General features: G+C 43.7%; 3 protein-coding genes across 7 annotated transcripts; 2 read left to right on the top strand and 1 right to left on the bottom strand.

Annotated features, from left to right (window-relative positions):
- The first annotated feature begins 255 nt into the window (after window positions 1–255).
- Window positions 256–3,384, top strand: ift46 (intraflagellar transport 46 homolog (Chlamydomonas)). Of its 2 annotated transcripts, none has more exons than XM_085259600.1 (6): window positions 256–331; window positions 539–685; window positions 995–1,287; window positions 1,503–1,596; window positions 1,675–1,806; window positions 1,965–3,384. In XM_085259600.1, the coding sequence occupies exons 2-6, from the start codon at window positions 557–559 to the stop codon at window positions 2,316–2,318; spliced, it is 1,002 nt and encodes a 333-aa protein (XP_085115726.1). In that variant the 5' UTR covers window positions 256–331; window positions 539–556; the 3' UTR covers window positions 2,319–3,384. The 2 variants fall into 2 exon arrangements, with proteins under 2 accessions (XP_085115726.1, XP_085115717.1); XM_085259591.1 differs by having other exon boundaries at window positions 262–420.
- A 264-nt stretch (window positions 3,385–3,648) lies between these two features.
- On the top strand, window positions 3,649–21,131 carry LOC146578419 (RPA-related protein RADX). Of its 3 annotated transcripts, none has more exons than XM_085259549.1 (19): window positions 3,649–3,746; window positions 4,781–4,892; window positions 4,984–5,173; window positions 5,245–5,354; window positions 6,044–6,181; window positions 6,600–6,766; window positions 7,151–7,307; window positions 7,677–7,785; window positions 8,701–8,792; window positions 8,923–9,048; window positions 9,135–9,239; window positions 9,362–9,535; window positions 9,654–9,778; window positions 10,807–11,066; window positions 11,143–11,193; window positions 11,346–11,389; window positions 11,830–12,111; window positions 12,215–12,364; window positions 19,966–21,131. In XM_085259549.1, the coding sequence occupies exons 1-19, from the start codon at window positions 3,684–3,686 to the stop codon at window positions 20,088–20,090; spliced, it is 2,580 nt and encodes an 859-aa protein (XP_085115675.1). In that variant the 5' UTR covers window positions 3,649–3,683; the 3' UTR covers window positions 20,091–21,131. The 3 variants fall into 3 exon arrangements, with proteins under 3 accessions (XP_085115675.1, XP_085115667.1, XP_085115683.1); XM_085259541.1 differs by having other exon boundaries at window positions 11,140–11,193; XM_085259557.1 differs by having other exon boundaries at window positions 3,661–3,746; window positions 6,041–6,181; window positions 11,140–11,193.
- On the bottom strand, window positions 12,529–16,859 carry LOC146578420 (nuclear factor 7, brain-like). Of its 2 annotated transcripts, XM_085259569.1 has the most exons (2): window positions 15,704–16,847; window positions 12,529–13,598 (listed from the first exon to the last, which is right to left on the bottom strand). In XM_085259569.1, exons 1-2 carry the CDS (start codon window positions 16,845–16,847, stop codon window positions 13,588–13,590), a joined length of 1,155 nt encoding a protein of 384 aa, XP_085115695.1. In that variant the 3' UTR covers window positions 12,529–13,587. The 2 variants fall into 2 exon arrangements, with proteins under 2 accessions (XP_085115695.1, XP_085115703.1); XM_085259577.1 differs by lacking the exon at window positions 12,529–13,598 and having other exon boundaries at window positions 15,326–16,859.
- Window positions 21,132–21,387: the final 256 nt, after the last annotated feature.

Here is a 21,387-nt window from a genome sequence, read left to right as displayed (position 1 = left end):
CAACAAATATAGAACTGACTCTTCTGTATTCACTTCACTCCAATAATAAATGCACCACTGTTTTATTTTCTTCCAGTTACTTTAAAGCACTTATTTTTATATAATATAATATAATATAATATAATATAATATAATATAATATAATATAATATAATATAATATAATATAATATAATATAATATAATATGCCTTGGAGCTGGAGCTTCTGCTCTCATTAGATTCTAACTACACTACCCAAGATGCCCTGCCCGTCCCGTTGCCAGGATACGTAACATTCCACAAAGGCCATTTTGACGCCGAAAAGCGAGTTTGGCTTGAACTCAGACGACAAGTAAGACATTTAAAACATATTTATCAGATTTGAGTTTAGCTCTGCCGGCAGGTCGTTTGTCTCTGCATGCCGAGTGTGTGCTGTCTCAGGTGGGTTAATCGGCTTAAAACCGCCGGTGTCGGCTTCTTGTTAGCTGTCTGCTGCTAGGTGGCTAATGCTACTGTAAACCGTTGTTTCTGATGGAGGTTTTACTGTGTCCGCCCGCAGCTAACCCGCCGGGCTCCGATGGAGCGGGCTGACCGGGACAGAGGAGGCCGCCTGCTGAAGAACCAGCCGTACGACGAGAGCCTGGATGTGGCGGACGCCGAGGAGGTACCGAGCGTGTACAGCCCGACTTCCCGCAGCCAGCCCCAGGTAATCTCCTCCTGTCCTTGCAGAGAGCTCCGGTTTAACCGGTGATCGTGACGCCTGCTCGTGTTTCTTCATTATTTAAAGCTCAAAGTGTTTCCAGTCACAAACTCGTCTGTGTAGAAACTGTGTAGAAATGACAGAAGAGTGAATCTGGTAATGTTAAGTGAGCATCATGTTTTAGAGCCCCAGTTTTTATTAAAACACTAAATAAAGTTTCCTTCCATCAGAGTTGAACTGTAAGCTGAGTCAGTCCTGCCATGCTCCAGGTTGGTCTCAGGTCACATGACCTGGTTTTGTTTCTTCGTCTTTCAGGTGGAGTTCAGGAGGAGCAGCAGGAGGGTTCACAGCCTGATGTCGGCCCACAGCAGCAGCGACGAGTTTGACGAGGACCATGGGAGGGGGAAGGAGCCGGGAGGGGGGCGGCCAGAAGAGGAAGAAGAGGATGATGACGAAGAAGATGATGATGACGATGAGGACTCCGAAGATGACGAATCGGAGGAGGACAGCAAGCTCCACAAGGCGCCGGAGGGCCTGTATGATCCCGCCGACTACGCCAACCTGCCCGTCAGCACCGACATCAAAGAGCTGTTCCAGTACATCACACGGTGAGCAGAGACACACATGTGCCAACTCATGTTTTTTAACACCATCTGGTGCTTGTTTCTGCTAAAAATAAAAAAAACCTTATCAAAGTTTATTGATAAAGCACCGAATCACAACAACAGTCACCTCAAAGCACTTTATTTGTTAAAGACCCTGCAGTAAATCACGTAGTTGTCACGCACACATCTGGAGTTTCCGTGTTTTGTGTTTGTCTCAGATACACCCCCGAGTCCGTTGAGCTGGAGCACAACCTGAAGCCGTTTATCCCGGACTTCATCCCTGCAGTGGGAGACATCGACGCCTTCCTCAAGGTTCGAACACAATCGCACCTGATAGCATAGAAAGCGCGACCTCTGACCTCAGAGTGACCTCATGTTGTGATCCCACAGGTGCCGAGGGCCGATGGCAAACCGGACAACCTGGGGCTGCTGGTTCTGGATGAGCCCAGCGTGAAGCAGTCGGACCCGACGGTGCTGTCGCTGTTTCTGTCGGAGGAGACCAAGCAACACGGCGCCACCGAGGTACACACACACCTGTACGCACGCACACACACACCTGTATGCATGCACACACACATCTGTACACACACGCACACATCTGTACACACACGCACACATCTGTACGCACACACACTCAGCATTAAAGTCAGAGTCACTCCTCATTGTTTCCTTTCCTGCAGGTGAAGAAGGTGACGAGCATCGCCAACCCTCAGAGCAACCCGCGGGCGGTGGACAGCTGGGTGGAGAGCATCAGCGCGCTGCACCGCTCCAAGCCGCCAGCGAGCGTCCAGTACAGCAGACCGATGCCTGACATCGACAGCCTGATGCAGGAGTGGCCAACCGAGCTCGAGGAGCTGCTGGACCGCCTGCAGCTGCCGTCCGCCCGCCTGAACTGTGACCTGCTGCAGTATGCGGACATTGTGTGCAGCCTGCTCGACATCCCCGTCTACGGCAGCCGCGTCCAGTCCCTGCACCTGCTCTTCAGCCTCTACCTGGAGTTCAGAGACTCGCAGCACTTCACGCGCAGAGCTTAGTGGCTGGAAGTACCACATCCAAACGGTCACAAAAGTCTGTTCAGGAACTGAAAACTAACCCCAGATGTTCGACTATTTTGTGGCTGCTGTAAAAGTTTTTATTAGCTGAGAACCTGTTGCTCTGCTTTTGTTTATTTCCTCCTTTTGTTTTCTGTTTGTCCTCTGAAATAAAAGCCATGTTCAGGCTCTTTGTAAAAACACAGCTTTCGAGCTTCATCTAACCTAAGCTTGCTTTCACTGCTCACCTGTGCCACCTGCAGCAGCCTGAATACTTCAGGGACCAGATGAAGGTCCTTGATAAACGCTGTAATAAACCAGCCGCTCAGAACAAGGTCACTGTCTGAACATCTGTAAAGTCCTGTGCCTGCAAAAAACGCCTGTTACTCAAAGATGCCCGTATATATTATATGTAATTAATAAAGTAAACTCCGTGAGTGTAACCCAGTCATAGATTACATATTGTTATAATTACACAAAATGTGTTCTTTATACCTGACTGTTAGGACCTTCAAGCCTGTATTTGTATTCATTATGGTTAGAGCCCCTCCTCATTGTTCTTCTTCTTTGGTGCAACCCTGTAAATACAGTGTACCTCTTTCCCTCTCCCGTTTTCTACAATTCCCCTGTGGGGGAGGTGGGTGTCATTTCCCTGTACCACATGTAATTCATATTTACCCACCCTGATGTTTCTGATTGCGATTTTAGTTCAATTGTTGTCATCATTATGCCTGTGTTTTGTTAGACGCTATAATTGTGTAGTATGTGTGTGCCACAAATGTGGTGCCATTAATGCTAGCACGAATATATAATTATGGCTAGCTTGGAAGTTGTGATGGGTTGAGCGAACCCCCCACTGTTTGTATTTGGTTGTAGGAGCTGGAGCGAGCAAGTTATTTACTCGGAGGTCTTTCTTTTACCTTTCTTTGTCAGGTATGTCGGATTTTTTGCTGGTGTTTTTTTTTCTTATGTCAAGAATGTTCCATGTAAGTTCGTACTTTATGTTTAATGGAAAAATAAACGCAGAGCCTTTTCTACAATTCCCCTGTGGGAGAGGAGCTGGAGCGAGCACGTGTTTACTTGGAGGTTTTTCTTTTACCTTTTTTTGTCAGACACAACGCAGAAACACACGGTTACATGAGGTCAAAGGTCAAGTTTGAAAGCTCCAAATATAATTTTAAAAGACGTTTTTAGAAGTTTTCTTTAGGTGTGTTTTACTTCTAAACATTTAGATTTTTAACACTAATTTAACAAGTAATCCTATTTTGTTCTATTAGTATTTTAAGTCATAAATACTAAACAAGAAAATCTGCGTCTCCTCCCTCCTCCCACAATGCACCGCACTGTTATTGTTTGGGCTTCTTCAACATGGCAGCCGCGGGCTGCCTCTTCCAGAGAACCCTGGCCCGGTCCAGACCCGGTACTAACAAGGTGTGCTTCCTCTACTTACAGCCGCCAGGACGATCTTGATCGGTCTGATTGATTAACCGGTTCCCACAGCTGCTAAATCCCCCGCCTTTTTGCCGCCACCCCATCCTCCACCAGACTCCATTCAAAAACCTTCAGCTTTATCTTGACCAGCGCAGTCAGTATGACGTGTTAGCGCTGCTGAATGATTCTCACATTAAAAAAACATATGTGATATAGAAAAGGATCCGCTATGTTTACCGACCGAATACTAAATTAATATTACATAATAGAGACGTAGAAACATGTCCAAACTGTCTTGTATCCGCTAGCTTTTAGCCTGTAAGAAACATGCTTAAATGTCAGATTGTGGATGAGCTGCTTGAAAGCACTTCCTAAAAAGAAACAGCAACCCGTCTGGTGACTGAATGTTGTGCCGAAATCAAATTAGGATCATAAGTATTTAGAAAAATAGCCGGATGTGTTTTGGGTTTGTTCATTTGAAGGTGCGGAATAAGAAAATCATTGATTAGTACGTTTTTAAAATTGGATTTGGTTTGTGTGACGCACCTCTGCCTGAAGGCGTCAGTAAATTTTTGACAGCGAAATGACGGATTTAGAGTATAACCTGTTTTCATCCTTTAAACATTAATCTGTTTTTATGTTGTACGTGTTGTATTTTGTTTTTAAGGCCACTTATCACTCAGACTTAAAGTAGAAACGATTCTGCTCAATTCCAGCTCCAAAATGTTTTATCCACTTTGTATTCACTAAAACTTTCATCAGTTTTACCTGAATGACAGTTTAAAATAATTATTTTATTTTATTTTGGCCCTTTAAGCTTCCCCCTGCTCCTCCTCCTTTAAGACAACTTTCTTCTCATTGGCTGCCCCTTCTGTCCTCTATGTGATGTCATACAGATCCAAGACTAGAAAAACAGTGATAAACTGAGCTTTTGGAGCAGCAAGTACATACACTGAGCCCATAGTTGGTTGTGATTAATATGAACGTCTACAGGTGTAGCAGGAGCTATGCTAACACTTTTTTTTGCCTTGCAGGCATCTCCATCCTCTTCGGTTGTCTGCAGGGAGTTCCTCTATGTGGTGGACTTACAGCGTTATACCAGGGACCAGGGCTTCCCCGTCTACTTCCCCCAGGCCGTCCTCAAAGGTCGGACCCGGTTTTAACTGGTTGTTTGATATATTTCAATCTGATGACGATACTGGTTTTCTTTGGGGTTTTACCAGTTTGATGTCTTCAGGTGACGACTTGTACGACGCCACATTGAGTGATGGGGACTGCCGGGTTCAGGTGACGATGGATCCTGGTCTGAACCGGCTGGTGGAGAGGAACATCCTGCGGCCTGGGCTTGCAGTGAGACACGCCACCTTCAGCACTGCCATTACCGCACAGCTCCCAGAGTGCTCCGGGGCCTTTGGGAAAGGAGACAGGTGAGTGAGGACAATAGAGAAGATGGAGCTGTGATGCAGTCAGACCAGCTGACTTGTGTGTGCTCCCGCAGCTACAGGCTGGTGAGCCTGGAGGTGAAGGATGAGGATGAAGAAGTCGGGGTCAGATGGTCGGATGTGGACTGGGACTCTTTGCCCTGGTTTGGATCCTCAAAAACTGAAGGTAAGAGGCTAGAAACGAGGAGATTCTGACTCTCAGATTTTTCAGATTTCAGGTTGGAAATGACTTAAACAATTATGAAAATATGAAACATTTTTTTTATATTCCTTTTCACTGCTGATCTGTTTTTGTTTTGTTACAAATCAACTTCACCGCTTTCATTTTGATCAAGGTTTGATTTCTGCAGCGCTTCTTAGTTAAGAGAAGGTTGACACGATGGCTCTTCTAGTAGCACATATGAAGCATGTGAACCACACAAAAAATGATCTGTTTCATTTCTTCACAAATGTTATTCTGCTCACAACCATCGGCCTCCTCAAAGTGCACGAGTGTGATAAACCCGTTCTTTCTAACTAGTTTACTAGCTTACCATCACCAGTGTGTGAATGGGTGGATGACTGGATGTGTAAAGCGCTATACAAATACAGGCCATTTAGTTTTAGAGTTTTCTGGTGTTTTTGACCCTGAAGAACGTCTTACAATGGCAGCCGCCAGTCACTGGCTATCAGACTGAGATGGATAGAATCATCCTTTACATGAGTAGTGAAGAAAAGAACTGGATAATGATGGACATGATGTCCAAGCTGAACTAAACAGCGAGTGACTTTGAACATTCAGGGAGGGCTGTAAATTAAAAGGTTTGCTTCTAAAATTTTAAAGCTTCTGATTTGCTGATGTTGTTTATCCAGCAGGTCCTTTGGTTCCTCTGAGAGCCAGCAGGACCGTCTTTCTCCCTCTGTGGAACAATGTGGACTACAGCGGGGAGGTGTGGATGGAAGCCACTGATAAAGAGACAGCGGGTCAGGAAGCAGAAGAAGAGCCAGAGGAAGGTATCTATGTCTTATTATTATTAATCCTTTATTTATCCAGGTAAAAAATCTCATTGAGATTAAAAATCTCATTTCCAAGAGAGACCTGGCATCATTAAAAAAACATTCCTTCAAACAAACCCGCTGACTTCTTATTTTTACCATTTATCTGGAAGCCTTTCTTCTCATTGCCTGTCCCCAGAGAGCAGGTGGGTGTGGTGTCTGTCTCTCAATGACATCACACAAATATAAGAGTAGAAAAAAACAGTGTGATTGCCACTTTTAACGTTATCATCGACTGCTAGTACAGGAGATATATGACAGAAGATTGTAATAGTAAATTATAGAATTATAAAATATAAAGTGAGTTAAGACAAATCCGTTCAAACAGGGGATTCATGTCATTCTTGTTGGCTGGATTGGCTGTGTGTGTTAACAGGACGATGTCCTGCTGTGACCATATCCGAGTTGCATGAGTCCTACCTGTACGGTCGCCGGGGCATCACCAGAGGCGCCGTCCAACACGAACTGATTGTACGCATCATCAAAAAATCACATCTCATGTATTACGGGAGAACAGACCGGAACTGTGAGTGTCCTTATAAGGTTAGTGTGCACCATTATTGACACTGGCAAAAACGTTAATACAGATTTCTATTATTTATTTACCTATTCACTGTTTAAACTAACTCAAACTTAAACAACATCAGACCGTGTAAACAAGCATTAATTGCTATACCAGCAGGGGAAAATTGCTCATTCAGTCTCATATTTTGTCCAATTTTCTGGAATAATTGGGTATTATTTGTCAAATTTATCTTAATTGTTTTAAAGAGCCACTCAAGTGAAACAGATAAAGACAGTGTAACAGCCATACGTAACACGCCTTTGTTCATAGTAGTACAAAGGATGTAATTACCAGAGGACCTAATGCTGATCCCTGAGGAACTCCAGACTTTATAAACTGTTCTCTCGCTCCCTCTGCTTCAGGCGGTGCTGGAGGTGAACGATCGGACAGGAAATGTGTGGGTGGTGTTGTGGAACAGTGTATGTGTCAGCTGGTACCGCTGCCTCAAGCCCGGTGACATCATCAGCCTGAGACGCTATCGAGTCAAACAGCATTACCAGGCTGAGCTCAACGACATAGGTACACAGGACCAAAGCAATGAGACTTTTTTAGTCATTTTTTCCTTTTTCAAACTCCGGTACTTTTGGGTAAAAGGTGTTTTATGATGTGCAGATTTTAAAGCTTAACATATTATTATATTAACTTCACCCTAAAACTCAGTTTGAACTGGTGATTCTTTGCTTTTGTGTCCAGTGGCCCTCTCATTGAGTCTCCCCACTTGTGTTATTCACACACGTCTATATTTAATCTTTCATTTTAGCCTTTTCAACTTCTCAGTTACCTTTAAATCTCACCACAGGTTAGAAGGCAGACTTATTCTAACTGAACATTGTATACGTGGGAACCTGTGACTCACAGTTATCGCTCTGATTCTGTTTTTCTGTGCAGAGATCAGTGTGAACAGCAGAAATCCTGTTGCACAGATTTCTGTCCTCCAAGAATCCACTGTTTCACCTGACTATCTTCCCCCTGCACCCACCTACAGCTTCTACAACAGGTACATGATCCTGTTTGCACATGAGGACTCTACTCAAACCCTTAGAGCAGTGTTTCCCAAACTCTTTGAGCCACGGCACATATTTCACATCAGAAAAATCACAAAGCACACCACCAAACAAAAATGTCACAAAAACCATTTTTATTGAAATATAATGATAATCTGCTCTCAATTTACTTACTTAGTGTGAAACCGGGCCTGCTTAGTTGAACACAAAGCTGATATTCTTGCAGGAACTGAAGAAAGACACACAGGAAGTTCTTCCTCAACAGCTCTGAGTCTTTTTTTTCCTCTTTATTGCAGTCGTACTATAATACTACTCTGTACATTAGTATTTCTTCTTGTCTTCTTCTGTTTTACTGGCGGTTGGCAGTCCACTTAACCCACTTAGTTGAAGAGAATCTAATTGTTCTTCCTGTTCCTGTTCGTCCTGTCACTACACGCAACTCGCTTGGAGTACCAATCTGGTGAAAGTGGATAAACTTCCACGGCACACCTGATAATTTCTTATGTTACACTTATGTGCTGTGGCACAGTGGTGGGAAACACTCCCTTAGAGGCTGCTGTTTGTTTATCTGTTTGTGAGCAAGATTATGAAGACACTATAAAACACTATATATTAGTGAAGCAATTTAGGTTTTAATGTGGGTTTGATCAAAAAACGGGGACTTGGCCTTGGTAGATGTTTTGTGTCCTCTTCTAGTCTAAATAAAGCATTCCTGGCTCCTGTCGGTAACCTTGGTCCTTGCAGCTGAATGTTTCACTGACCCTGAAACTAAACTAGCCCTTCAAACAGGCAAACATCATACATGAGAAATGTCCCCATAATTCAAAGATGTCCTCATTTTGATCGTTTAAAGCTGATGTCCTCTCATGGTTTGAAAGACAAGTGCACACACTGACTCTTTTTGTCAGTAAGGAGCTGCTGGACTGCCCTAACGGTGCTCAATGTGATGTTATTGGCCTGCTGACGTTCTCAGGACGGCCGGAGCGAATCAGGAGCAAGGGTGAGGGAGTTACCATGGCGATAAAAACACACCATGACAACAAAATTTGCTGGTTTTCCTTGAGTTTTCTTTCAGCCACAAAGAAATTGGCTTTTTATTCCTAATTATTATATTTTATTTTAATTTGAAGATGGCAGAGGGGTGGAGCTTCTGGAGTATCGCTGGCTACGATTGGAGGACGGGACGAGTGAGCAGCCAGTCATGGTGAAACTTTTCTCCACGTCTCAGCCAGAAACCCACCTGAGGCTGTACCCACGTGAGACACCGTAGATTTGACTCGTGAACATGTGAATGTGTGTCTACAGCACATTTTATCTTTGTTTACCCGTCCTCCGTCTGCAGTGTCCGTGGTTGTTTGTACACGACTGAAGGTGGTCAGGTCCTCGGATCAAGGTCACAACTGCTTCTACCTGACCAACACCACCTACACACAGGTGTACTGCACAGGTAACACGCTGTGTACGAAGCTAGATTCACATTTTCAGTTGCAGCGTTTCTCCCACTGACTCCCCCTGGCGGTCAATGTTGTGTGTCAACTCTGTCCTTGCTCCTGATTGGTCGACTGGCAGGCTTGGGGCACCACTCAGAGATGAGTTACCGCAGGCTCCGCCCAGTTCGGCAGTTCCTGCAGTGGCTGAGGAGCCAGCACGATGAAGAGGTGCTGAACAGGGCTCTGATTGGAGGCTTCTTCATCTACCCGCCCCCTCCGGTCTCCTTGGAAACATACATGAAGGACAAGAGAGGTCAGCATGCTGTGTTTATAGCTCCTGACCACAGAGCAGTTTCATTTTTCTGACGGTCGGAGCTTCAATCATCTCAGTGATGATCTTTCGTCTCACCTGTGCTGAATCTAAAACACAGGTGAGCTGGGATTCCTGCAAGGGGCGGAGCTTAAGAGGGAGGTGGAGCGGCTCTGTTACAGGGAGAGACACACCTTCTGTATCCAGGCTACCATCACCATGGTTACTTATAGCCGCAGAGGAGAGGTAACAGCTAGTGCACAATTATCTGTTATGTAAATGTAAACTGCTTTACTTTGTGATCTGATCTGTAAACAGTTCAGTTATTTTACATTCCTCATCTGTTCTAACAAAAATACATGCAGAGGTCATGTGACTCATTCAGCATAACAGAGACTGGGTTTGGCAGGTAACCTGTATTCTTTATAATGGCCACTAGAGGGAGATATCTGCGTGTAGAAGGGTGGAGATGACTTCGACGGAGATGAAAGTGTGACAACTTTTTGGTGTTTATTTTCACTGCAAATCTCTCGTTTTCTCTTGTGTTATAAATCAAGTGCACCTCGTTTATTTCAGTCAAGAGTTACGTTAAAGGTTTGATTTGTGCAGCACTTAGTTTAAAGAAGGTTCAGATGACTGACTGAGATAGACAGATTTGACATAATCTATTATTTTATTCATCCTTTGCTTAAATTATGAAGAAAAGAGTTGAGTAGTGACGGATACAAATGGGACCCAATGTGAGTCTTAATTCTTCTAACACAGACTTTGGTGGCCAAACGTCTCTTTTAGTCTTCTTGGCTCAAGCTGAACTAAACAGCGAGTGACTTTAAGCTTTCAGGAAGGGACAAAGCAGGTCGTAAAGTAACAAGCTTGCTTTCAAAGCTTAAAACTTCCAGTTTGGACATGGGTCACACGTCTACAGGAAAACAGACAAAGTCCAACAAACACTTTCTTATTAGTTCATATTAGCTGTTTTTCCAATAATCAGTGTAAACATTCAGGAAAGATGCTCGGAAACAAAGCCGGTGTAGCCTCGTGAATAGGAATGTGCCAGCGTTGACCACAGGCTACAGGATAACTCATGTATCACTTTCCTGCTCTCGAGATTCCCCGCAGCGAACATCGGGAAAACACTCGAGCTCCGGCAGCTTTAATTAGTAGAAGATCAGCTCTTTGTGTGAACTGTGTGAAGCGTCTCCATCAGTGTAAACTCCCCGGACCGCCTGGCCTCCTTCTGTTCCTCCTCTAACACCTCCTCGTCTCTCCTTCAGGAGGATCGCTGCTTGTTCTGGACAGACCGAGCTTCATCTCGCTGCCCCTCCTCCGCATCCTCTTCCTCGCCCTCTTCTCGCCACCGCTACGCATCTCCCCCCTCCTCCCCCTCTTACTTCTCCCAACTCCCGTTACCTTCCACCCCTCGTTCCTTCAGACCTCCCCTCTCCTCCTCCCCCTCGTCCCCCTCTCTCTCTCTGACCTCTCCGTCCTCACTGGTCAGTAAGTCGACGCCTTGTCCTCCGGACCGCAGAGCAGGGTGAGACTTTAAACCGGCTTTGACTGCACCGCTCAGCTCTGACCGCGAGTCACACTCACCATGTTTGTTTCAGCAGGAAGTCGTGGAAGAGGAAGCAGCTTCTGCAGACGGACACGCCAAACAAGAGGTCAGTTCTCAGGGGGATGTCACTGACTCCGGGTCATCGGGTTATATTAATGTATAAACTGCATACCGCACTATTCCAGTGTCTGACTAGTCAGAGCTCCTCGTGACAGGTGAACTCTAATCTAAGGAGGTTGAATTGTTTTGTCCCTTCAGAAGTCCCCGGATCACACTGCAGCCAGAGCAGAACAACAAGACGGGTAAGACTGAATGTTGTTTTAAAGAAACTGCACTTTGCTGAGAGGAAGTTTCTGTATGACCCAATCTAAAAATCATAGAGAGCCTTTGTTTACATGAAGTCCTCAGAAAATCTGTGCTCCTCACAAGTGACCTTTCTGTGACCAGAGAGGCTGTAATCATTTAAAAGGAAAAAAACAGAAATACTAGTCCTCACAAGATTCGATGCTCGTAGGTGAGAAAAACAATAATCAAATGTGGTGCTAACAAGAAGACAAAAGGACAGAGACCAGAAAAACAACTTTTCATAAAAGAGACCCAACTGTGCTCCTTGTGTCTGCCAGAATAGGCCTCACAGATGACAGAACATAAAAAGATGATGGTAATCATGGAGCTACGGTGCTCCTGAGTGACCACGGCGTTCCTCATAGTACGATGTTCTCGATCTTCTGTGTGTCTGCAGTGATTCTCTTTGAAGCCTCTATGGAGTTCCTTGAAAACACAAACTCTGATGACAACAATGATGAAGACGATGACGACGATGATAATGACGCTGATGACGCCTCGTCTTTTGTTACTGCCCACACTTTGCCGGCCTTCCCACCTGTTGCTGTGGAGACGCTCCCGATGCGTTACGACCACGCCCACAGAGAGGAGCAGGTGGCTGCGGTGGCAATGGGAGGGCGGGCGATGCCTGAGAGGTTTGACTCCACCCTCGATGGCTACTACACATTGAGACTGAGAGGTACACTTTAATAAGCGCACTGGTAACCATGGTGACTGTCATGATATCTTATTGAGACACGGTCAGATTTTCCAAATGTAAATGAACCACTCTGTCCCCTCAGCTCTCTCAGACGGAGTGCTGATCGACGCCGTCTTCCTCCCCCATGCCTCATCTTCCTCTCCCGCTTCTCTCCTCTCGTCTCGCTCCAACACCTGGACCTCCATCTTATCACACGGAGCCTTCTCCTCGCACACTCCTCCACCATCACCAGGTCAGTGAACACACACAGAGCAGTGGTTCCCAATCTTTTTTTGCTGGGCCCCCCTTTGTTTTACAAGAAAAATGTCCCCCCCTTCTCGCGCACGCACACACGCACTAACACATCCTCCAACCACACACGCCCATAATTTGCTCCATTGCAGTTTATTTCACACCTCAAACATTTAGTAAACAATTAAGTAAATACAATTAATCTGCAATAAGTTACAGGTAGTAAGAAAATAAACTACACACAACGTCAAAGGTTTTCACGTCACGCTATGCGCCACATCATTGTTTACATGAGATGAATTGCAGAATGGCAGATAGAGACAAAATACAGTTAATCTGACTATCTGCAGGTTTTACATGCAGTTACTGTCCCTCTATTTACAAAGGCAGAGGCGTCACGGTGTGATTATTTTACATGCAGTTGTTTGTTTGTTTTTCCTGCGTAATAATTCAACATTGCTATCAATGCATTTTTCAAAAAATGCCTCTCTGTGCAAAATGGGTTTAAAAACATAAACAGCTGTGGGATCCTGTTTGTCTGTGATTTGAACCGGGGGAACAAATCGTGGCAGGATCAGCCTGATGTTATTTGTATCCTGCTGTAACTTTACTGTATAAAGAGCTAACATCTCCAACATGTCAGGAGTAGTTCGTCATTACAACAAGTGTTTGTGAACTAAAAATCAAGAATGTGGGATCCTGTTTGTCCGTGATTTAAACAGCCCAGCGCGTGCTCCCAACAAAGGGAAAACCAATTCTGCAGGGAGACCTACCTCGGCACTTGTGCAGGTGAAGCCAAAGGGAAGATTTGCTTCACCATATTTTCTAGTCTTTGGCTTAGGATGAAGTTGGTTTGGAAACATATTCAGCGATGCTTCATCTCCTGCTTTGCGTTTTTGGAGGCGCCCGTGCTAGCAGTGTCCAACTAACAGAAACAGTTGCCTCTGCCATGTTTTCCTGTTTCTTCTTTCCGTGTAGCCGCTAGTTCGAAAGTTTATTTCCTCTCAGGTTTCTTACTTTCAGTAAAGTTTCACTGTTAGAGCCCTGACCAGCATCCTGCAGCATCTGGAGCAGCTGTGTGGTGCTGTCATGGCAATAAGGATCCAAATCTGTGGGATGTTTCCAGCAGGGGTTATAACCTGCAGCCAGCAAGGTGTGCCTAATAAAGTGGCCGTGTTTATGTCCCAGTGCAGCAGCATCAGAAAACGGTGGTTTACATCTCTGTTACAGGAAACCTGAAGAGTTAAAACACAAGACAAGAAAATCTAAACGTTACACAAAGAACATAAAAGAAGTAAACTTCATAAAAACTTCACAAATGATGCTTTAAATGAAAAATAAATCCCTGTAAATAATTCAACAGGTCACATGTTAGAACCACCTTAACTAAACTCTGTAGCCGGTCACTGTGGTTTGTCCCAGCAGCTCTTAGGAAACAAACTGCTAACTTCAGTGTCAGCACACACTGTTAGTAAACTATGCAACACTGAATTCAGGTTTCAGTTGTGTTAAGTTGTGAAGTTGTGATGAAAGTCTTCTTACTGACACAGGTAGGATGGTCAGGCGTCCTCTGTTCCTTCACCGTTCATGAACTGTCACTTATAAAATGCTGCCAAACATCAACTACACTCAATAACTAAACGTGTGCAGGTTAAAGTGATGGACGCCCAGATCTGCACTCCAAATACAAACAGACTAAAGGTGTTTCCTCCAGAAACAAAGACAATATTTACAAAGGTCTCACAGGTAAATTGTGAGCGATCACAGCAGCATCTCATCCTGACTAACAGCTTTTAGATGCAGGGAGAGCGTCGTGGTTCAGAGGTGGTTCAGCAGATGATGAAGGCCTTTCTGTTGCATTGTGTAGTGCTGTGGAGGCCATGATGGTCGACTGGGTCTGCTTCTACTGAACTCACAAACACTTCTGAGGTATTTACACCTGAAGCCTCATTGAATGTGAGTCAGAAACAAACGGCTCAGCTGTGATTAATGGATGTTTCCCTGCATTTCTATTTTCACACAGTTTATTTCTTACAGCAGGAAAACTGAACAGAATGTATGTAAGAGGTCAGAGTGAGGATGACGTCACTTAATACAGGAAATACATGTTTGTCTGTTTTGATGATGAAGGACTTCTTCAGCTCTGTAAACAGCTACACTTGAGAGGACAGAGGTGATTTCATGGATCAATAACAATGTGTTTATCAGCTTTCATCATCGCAGTGCAGACATGACGTCAGATCTATCAGAGTGAAGGCCGTCTCTCTGATGACGTCACAGAGCAGAGTCCTTCTGTCCAATAAAGGATCTCAGATCAGCTGCTGCCATCTTGTGGCCACAGTTGGTTACTGTCTCTGAAAGTTGTCTCATGTTTCCTGTTGTCCTGCTAACAAAGGCTGGAGCTCATCATGCTGAGAGGGCAGCAGCATTTTGTGGCTTTTCACACATGTTCATTATATTCTGATGATCCTGGATGGAGACAAACTACAGATAAGTGTGTTCAGCCCAACTAGTTTATCTCATTACAGCAGTTTGATGTTTCCCTTTGAATCCCCCTGAAGATCCTGACAGTGAAGCACGTACATAATACTCCAGCCTTTCAACTCTGAGCTTATTTAGTTCTATTAATACACTGAAATCTCATTTGTGTCATGAAGAAAGTCTTTAATCAAACAGAATTCAAAGATCAGAAACATTTCATATATGGAGTTAAACATGAATCATTGTTTCAACAACATATTTATTGTTGTCATAAACAGACAAGAAGACAACAACAAACTGCTCCTCCCATTCAACACATGTCAGTCCATATCCCAGCAAACTAAATCATCTCCATTTACACATCAAATAGAAACATGAATCACTTGTAATGATTAGAAACTTGATAGAATTTCAAATCTAGTTTGGGGAGTCATTCAGTGAGAAACAGTGAAATGATTTTCCATGTGAAAAGGTGGACAGCAGAAACAGAAAGAAAGAGTGAAACTAAAAGAGAAACAAAGAGCTTTGGAACAACGAGGCAGCAGGAGGACAGCTGCAGTTTAACAGCTTCAACTCACTGACAGGAAACAACATTAGAAACATCATCATCCTCAACTCATCTGCTGCACTGACACTGACACCTTCAACGGACACACCTTCACTTTACCACCAGTGTCAATGTATGGAAACATCCTGTGAGTGAAAGTGTGTGTGAAGGTGTGTATGTGTGTGTTAGTATCAGGATCAGAGAACGACAGCTTTCCTCTGTTCCAGTCCAGATTCACTCTGATCCTCTGGAGCTTCTTCTGGACTGAGAGAGCAGTGAGAGGAGCTGATGATGACCATGCTGAGTATTTACCTTTATTGAACCCTATTATCCATAATCCAGACAGTATGTTTCCCTTCCTCTGCACAGACTCTGCTAACACACCCAGTCCCCACACTGTACTGTCTCCAACATCAACATCCCAGCTGTGAGTCCCTGAGTTAAAGCCCTCAGAGCCCAGGACAGAGATATAATTATCAATCCTCTCTGGATTATCAGGAAGCTGCTGCTTCTCTCCTCCTCGTCTCACACTGGTCAGATCTTCAGACAGGATGAGTTCTGGATGAGCAGTGTTTGGGTCCAGGATGAGAGGAGTGTAGGAGACCATGTCCTTCATGTTGTTCCAGATGTTGAAGGTCAGGTTGCCCAGGTGTTTGGCCTGGTCTATCAGAGCTCCTGAGGGCAGCTGTGGATCATCCAGCAGGGGGCAGCGCTGGACTCTTTCCACTGCAGCCTTGTAGTTGTGCAGGAATGAGACGTCTTCAGCTCTCAGCTCCTCCTCTGTGGCTCTGACTGTGTCTGAAAGAGCTGCTATCTCTCTGCTCAGAGCCTCCATCTTCTCCTTCATCATCCCACTCTTCTGCTCCTCTTCCTCCCTCAGTGCAGCCAGCCTGGCCTCCTCTTCCTCTGCTAGAAACTGCTGAAGCTTCTTAAACTGCTCCTTAATCTGCCTCTCTGTGTGTCGGGCCTGGACCTTAATGTGTTCTGCTGTTTGATCAAACTTCACTTGAACTTCTTCACAAACCTTTAACTTCTTCTTTAAGGGCTCCAGAGTTTCCTGAAGTTCCTTCTTGTGTTGTTGTGCAGCTTCATCGATGGGTCTGAATCTGTGATTGGTGTGTTTTTCTGAGGCACAGCAGACGACACACACTGGCTGCTGATGGTCCAGACAGAAGAGTTTGAGTTTCTCAGAGTGCAGACTGCAGAGATCCTCTGAAGCTCTCTGATCTCTCTCCTGTAAGAACGACTCACACAGGTTCTTTAAAGCCAGATTTAAAGGTGGATCATTCCTTGAAGATCTTCTCTTACAAACTGGACACTCGTGTGTTGGTCTCTCTCTCCACCATCTCTTCAGACAGTCTTTACAGAAGCTGTGGCTACATGACAGAATAACAGGATCTCTGAAGACCTCCTGACAGACCGGACAGCAGAGATCCTCCTCTGATCTGGAAGCCATTGAGTCTGTGAGTGAAGCTGAAAACAGCAGACAGGAAGTACAGTCAGTCCTGGCTCCCCTCCCTCCTCTACCACCTTCACTGAAACTTCCTTTGAGTCGTGTTTTTGCTCAAACTCACATTCAGTGTGTGGAGCGTCAGCAGCTTGAAGCAGCAGTGTTGGAGTTTTCCACTTTTCTCTCCTGTAGCTGGACTCACTCAGAGGAAGCTGCTAGTTTGGTCTGAGCTCAGTCTGATCGTCTGTGCGTCTCTCTTTACTGAGGATGAAGAACTTCCTGTTTCCTGGTTTGTCACATTTGAGTGACGTGAGGGGAGGAGAAAATGTTGCTGTTTGACTTTTAACTAAGGTGTGTTTCAATCCTGCCTGCAGCTCAAAAGCTGTAAAACAGGTTTTGTGTCTTTTCACCTCCACAGGTCACAACATGAAACCTGTTGTGAAGTTTATAAAATAAAGTGTCACTCGGTGGTGCAGCTGTTTGTCAGCTTCTATTTTAGACTTTGTTCTGGTTCTTGTTCAGGTTCCCAGCAGTGGGAGTGTAATGCAGTCACACACACACAGGTGGTGTTAAGGTGGATTCACTTAGTTACAGACAGTGGTGTTATTTCTTGTAACTACGGGTGTGTTTCACTCCAAAGTTCAGACATTAACCTGCCAGAAGTTGTAAAAGTTACTGATAAAGAGCTTTTATCTCATTTCACATGGAGGTCAGAGCATGAAAGCTGTGATGCAGCAGTTTGAGGAAACTTGCTGCTGATATAAAATATTTTTTGTGGTTTTACAAAATATATAAAAGAGCAGAAAGAAAAGAAATGAGTGTAAAGAGTGCAGCAAAATGCATGTTTTAGTGTGAGTTGGTTCATCTGATCTGGTTGTGTAAAAGTCACTGCATGACACTGAGTGTTACTTTTGTGTTACTGACACTCATCTCTGACTCAGAGAAACGATTTCTCCCCTGTGATGTTCACACAGTGGTGAGTTACATGTGTGTGGAATTTTTCACGTTTTATAGAATTAAATTTCCTCTTACTTTCTTTTTTGTTAACCTGAGTCACTGATCATTTGCAGTATTACAGAGTCTGGCAGTCTTTGCATGATGTCCACGTCACTGTACGTTTCTAGCTGACTCTCAGGTGTGACAGGTGTGCCAGCAGGAAAGAGTAATAATAACCTGCATCCTGAGGTTTGTCATGCAGGATTAAAGGAGCCAGGCTTTGTTCACACAGCTAGGATTGTATTTTACACTGACCCTGGGTCAGTATAAGTATCATACAGTTCAAACGAAGCACTGAAACTTGCACATATTTATTACAGATGCACTAAAGAAAAACGGGATATTTACCGTCAATCTGTGGCTGCGATTAAACACTTTACTGGAAACTTTATTAACCAGTAACTTCATCAGTCATGACAGAAGCTAATATTTCTGTGCTAACATCGTCTAAACCAGTGGTTCCCAAACTTGTTTTGCTGGGCCCCCCTTTGTTTTACAAGAACCCCCCCCCCTTTGTGCACACTAACACATCCTCCAACCACACACACCCATATTTTGCTCCATTGCGGTTTATTTCACACCTCAAACATTTAGTAAACAATTAAGCAAATACAAGTAATCTGCAATAAATTACAGGTAGTAAGAAAATAAACTACTAACTCTTTTACGCTACGTCCGCACCTACATGGGTATATTTGAAAACGCAGCTGTTTCGTCCACGTAAACGGCGTTTCGAATCACCAAAAATGATGATTTTTTTAAACTCCTTTTTTGCCTTTACGTGTGGACGAGGAATACAGAGTTCGTCATGCAACATCAAAGGCATGTGGCTATTTTCACGCCACGCTGTGCGCCACGTTATTGTTGAGATGAATAGCAGAATGGCAGATAGAGACAAAATACTGTTAATCTTGCCATCTTCAGGTTTTACACGCTTACATACACACACAGTTACTGTCCCTCCATTTAGAAAGGCAGAGGCGTCACGATGTGATTATTTTACTGTAGTTGTTTTTTTTGATGTGTAATAATATTCAACATTGCTATCAATGCATTTTCCAAAAAATGCCTCTCTGTGCAAAATGGGTTTAAAAACATAAACAACTGTAGGATACTGTTTGTGATTTAAACAGCCCAGCGCTGCTCCTGACAAAGGGAAAACCAATCCTGCAGGAGACCTACCTCGGCACTTGTGCAGGTGAAGCCAAAGGGAAGATTTGCTTCACCATATTTTCTGGTCTTTGGCTTAGAATGAAGTTGGTTTGGAAACATATTCAGCGATGCTTCATCTCCTGCTTTGTGTTTCTGTGGGCGCCCCGTGCTAGCAGTGTCCAAGCGTTTTGCCCCCCCCTTTTCATACCGTGCCCCCCCTGCAATGGTAAATGGCCTGTATTTATATAGCGCTTTACTAGTCCCTAAGGACCCCAAAGCTCTTTACATATCCAGTCATCCACCCATTCACACACACATTCACACACTGGTGATGGCAAGCTACGTTGTAGCCACAGCCACCCTGGGGCGCACTGACAGAGGCGAGGCTGCCGGACACTGGCGCCACCACCACCAGTAGGCAACGGGTGAAGTGTCTTGCCCAAGGACACAACGACCGAGACTGTCCAAGCCAGGGCTCGAACCAGCAACCTCCCAATTACAAGGCGAACTCCCAACTCTTGAGCCACGATCGCCCTGCAATGTCTCTGGGCACAGTTTGGGAAAGTCTGCTATAGAGAGAAATGTCCTCATAACGCAGAAATGTGATCGTCAAACAGTAATATCCTCACAGTGTGTAACTTGTAATGTCACAGTGTAAAAATGTCCTCATAAATACAAATGTCCTCTTTGTACACAATGTCCACACTGAGCAGAAACACTTACATTATCAAAATGTCCTCTTAAAGCAGAAAGCTTCCTGCAGAACAGAAATGTCCTTCTATTGCAGACTTGTCCCCAAAATGCAGGAACGTCCTAATAAGCAGAAATGTCCTTGTAATGCATAGACCACAAAGCAGAAATATCCTCTTAATTAAAAATGTCCTCACAAACTAGATATGTTCCCACAGAGCATATCTGGTCACACCTTCCCACACACAAAGATGTGATAGTAAAGGGTCTTCTCTTTGCCTCTCAGGTGACCTTATCGCTATGGCGTCCCAGCTGACCAATCAGAGGCTGGTGTGCATTGTAGAGGCGTGTCATCTGGGTGGAGCTACAACTGAACTCGTCCTAAGCAGAGCCTTTCAGCTGACCAACTGATGCCTGATGGGAGCTGTAGTATATGCACTTAAAAATTCTAGTATTTGTAAGTATTGAGAGTTGTAGTTTTTACACTAATTTTAACTACATTGTAACATCTTCAGTGACAAATTTGTACACTTTATTGCTGTTCTCTTTTTTCATTGTTCTTATTTACAAAATGCTGATGGGACGCTGGGAGTTGTAGTACCACTTCATCAAAGTACTCAAAAAGTGCAGTAATATATCGAGGTATTCATAAAATGTGTATAGCAGGGTTCATAAGCTAAATAGAAGAAGGTAAATAGTCAAAAGTGTTGTTGTTTAGGGTAAAATTAGGCTTAAAAGTCCCTTTTTAAGCCTAATTTTGCTTTTGTTTTGAATAATACACTAAGATTGTGTTGGTTCATGTTTGTACGGTTCAGTTTGGACCATTTTGTATTTACAGTGTAAAATTATTTTTCACTTCCCTTAAAATTCAGATTTATGACCTTATTTTATCCCCCATTTTCCTCTTGTGGACTGTGACATAATATTTAACATTTTTTAAACTTTAGAAATTAACTTATGTAAGTATAAGGAGAAAAGAGCTGATGTGGCGATTAATGCAATGTGGTTACTTTCTTTGCTTCTCACTGCTGCTGCTGTTTCATTGTTTGTGGTATTTTCTGCCTTTTTACTGTGAAATTTCTGTAAAGTATTCACTGTTACATTCAGTGTGTTTTCTGTGAAGGAGGCTTTGAAATAGAATTAACATTTGTGCTACAGTGTCAGGTCCACAGTGTTTCTGAAATCCTGTCTTTGTTAACCTGTTTTCTGTTCTTGCCACCAAAAAGCATTTAATAACTTTAAATTATATTTTTTATTTTATTATATGCCAAACCGCTTTGTTAACATTGATAAACTTTTGTTTTCCTGGATTCACAGCTTGGTACATTGTATCTGTAGTATGAAAACATTGTTCTTCACTGAATGTTCTTTGGATTTCTACACATGTGAAGTTTTTATACTTCAAGCAAATATATTTCATTTAACATCCCAATAAAATGTCTCCCATGTGAATGTTTCAGTGGCCGTATTGTCCAACTGATGTTTCTAACTCCCTAAAAAGCTGTTTTCTCTCACTGACAGCAGTAATTTATCTCCCAGTGGTTTTTATGTTTCTTCCACTACCAGTTTCTTGGATCTTCAAACCCATCATGGATCATCTGAATATCTACTTCTTTAAATCATCTCACAGATGTGTAGTTTTATTTTATGGTTGTTTTATTTATCTTTTTTGAGGATTGGGAGGTCTGCATCACTTTGAGTTCATAAA

The sequence above is a fragment of the Mchenga conophoros genome, linkage group LG3, assembly GCF_057382185.1.
Source record: "Mchenga conophoros isolate Kocher_MC1m ecotype Shallow Benthic linkage group LG3, M_conophoros_male_GT1.1, whole genome shotgun sequence".
NCBI classification, from domain to species: domain Eukaryota; kingdom Metazoa; phylum Chordata; class Actinopteri; order Cichliformes; family Cichlidae; genus Mchenga; species Mchenga conophoros.
The sequence above is the reverse complement of the archived record's forward strand: the minus strand, read 5'-3'. Positions and strand labels throughout refer to the sequence as shown.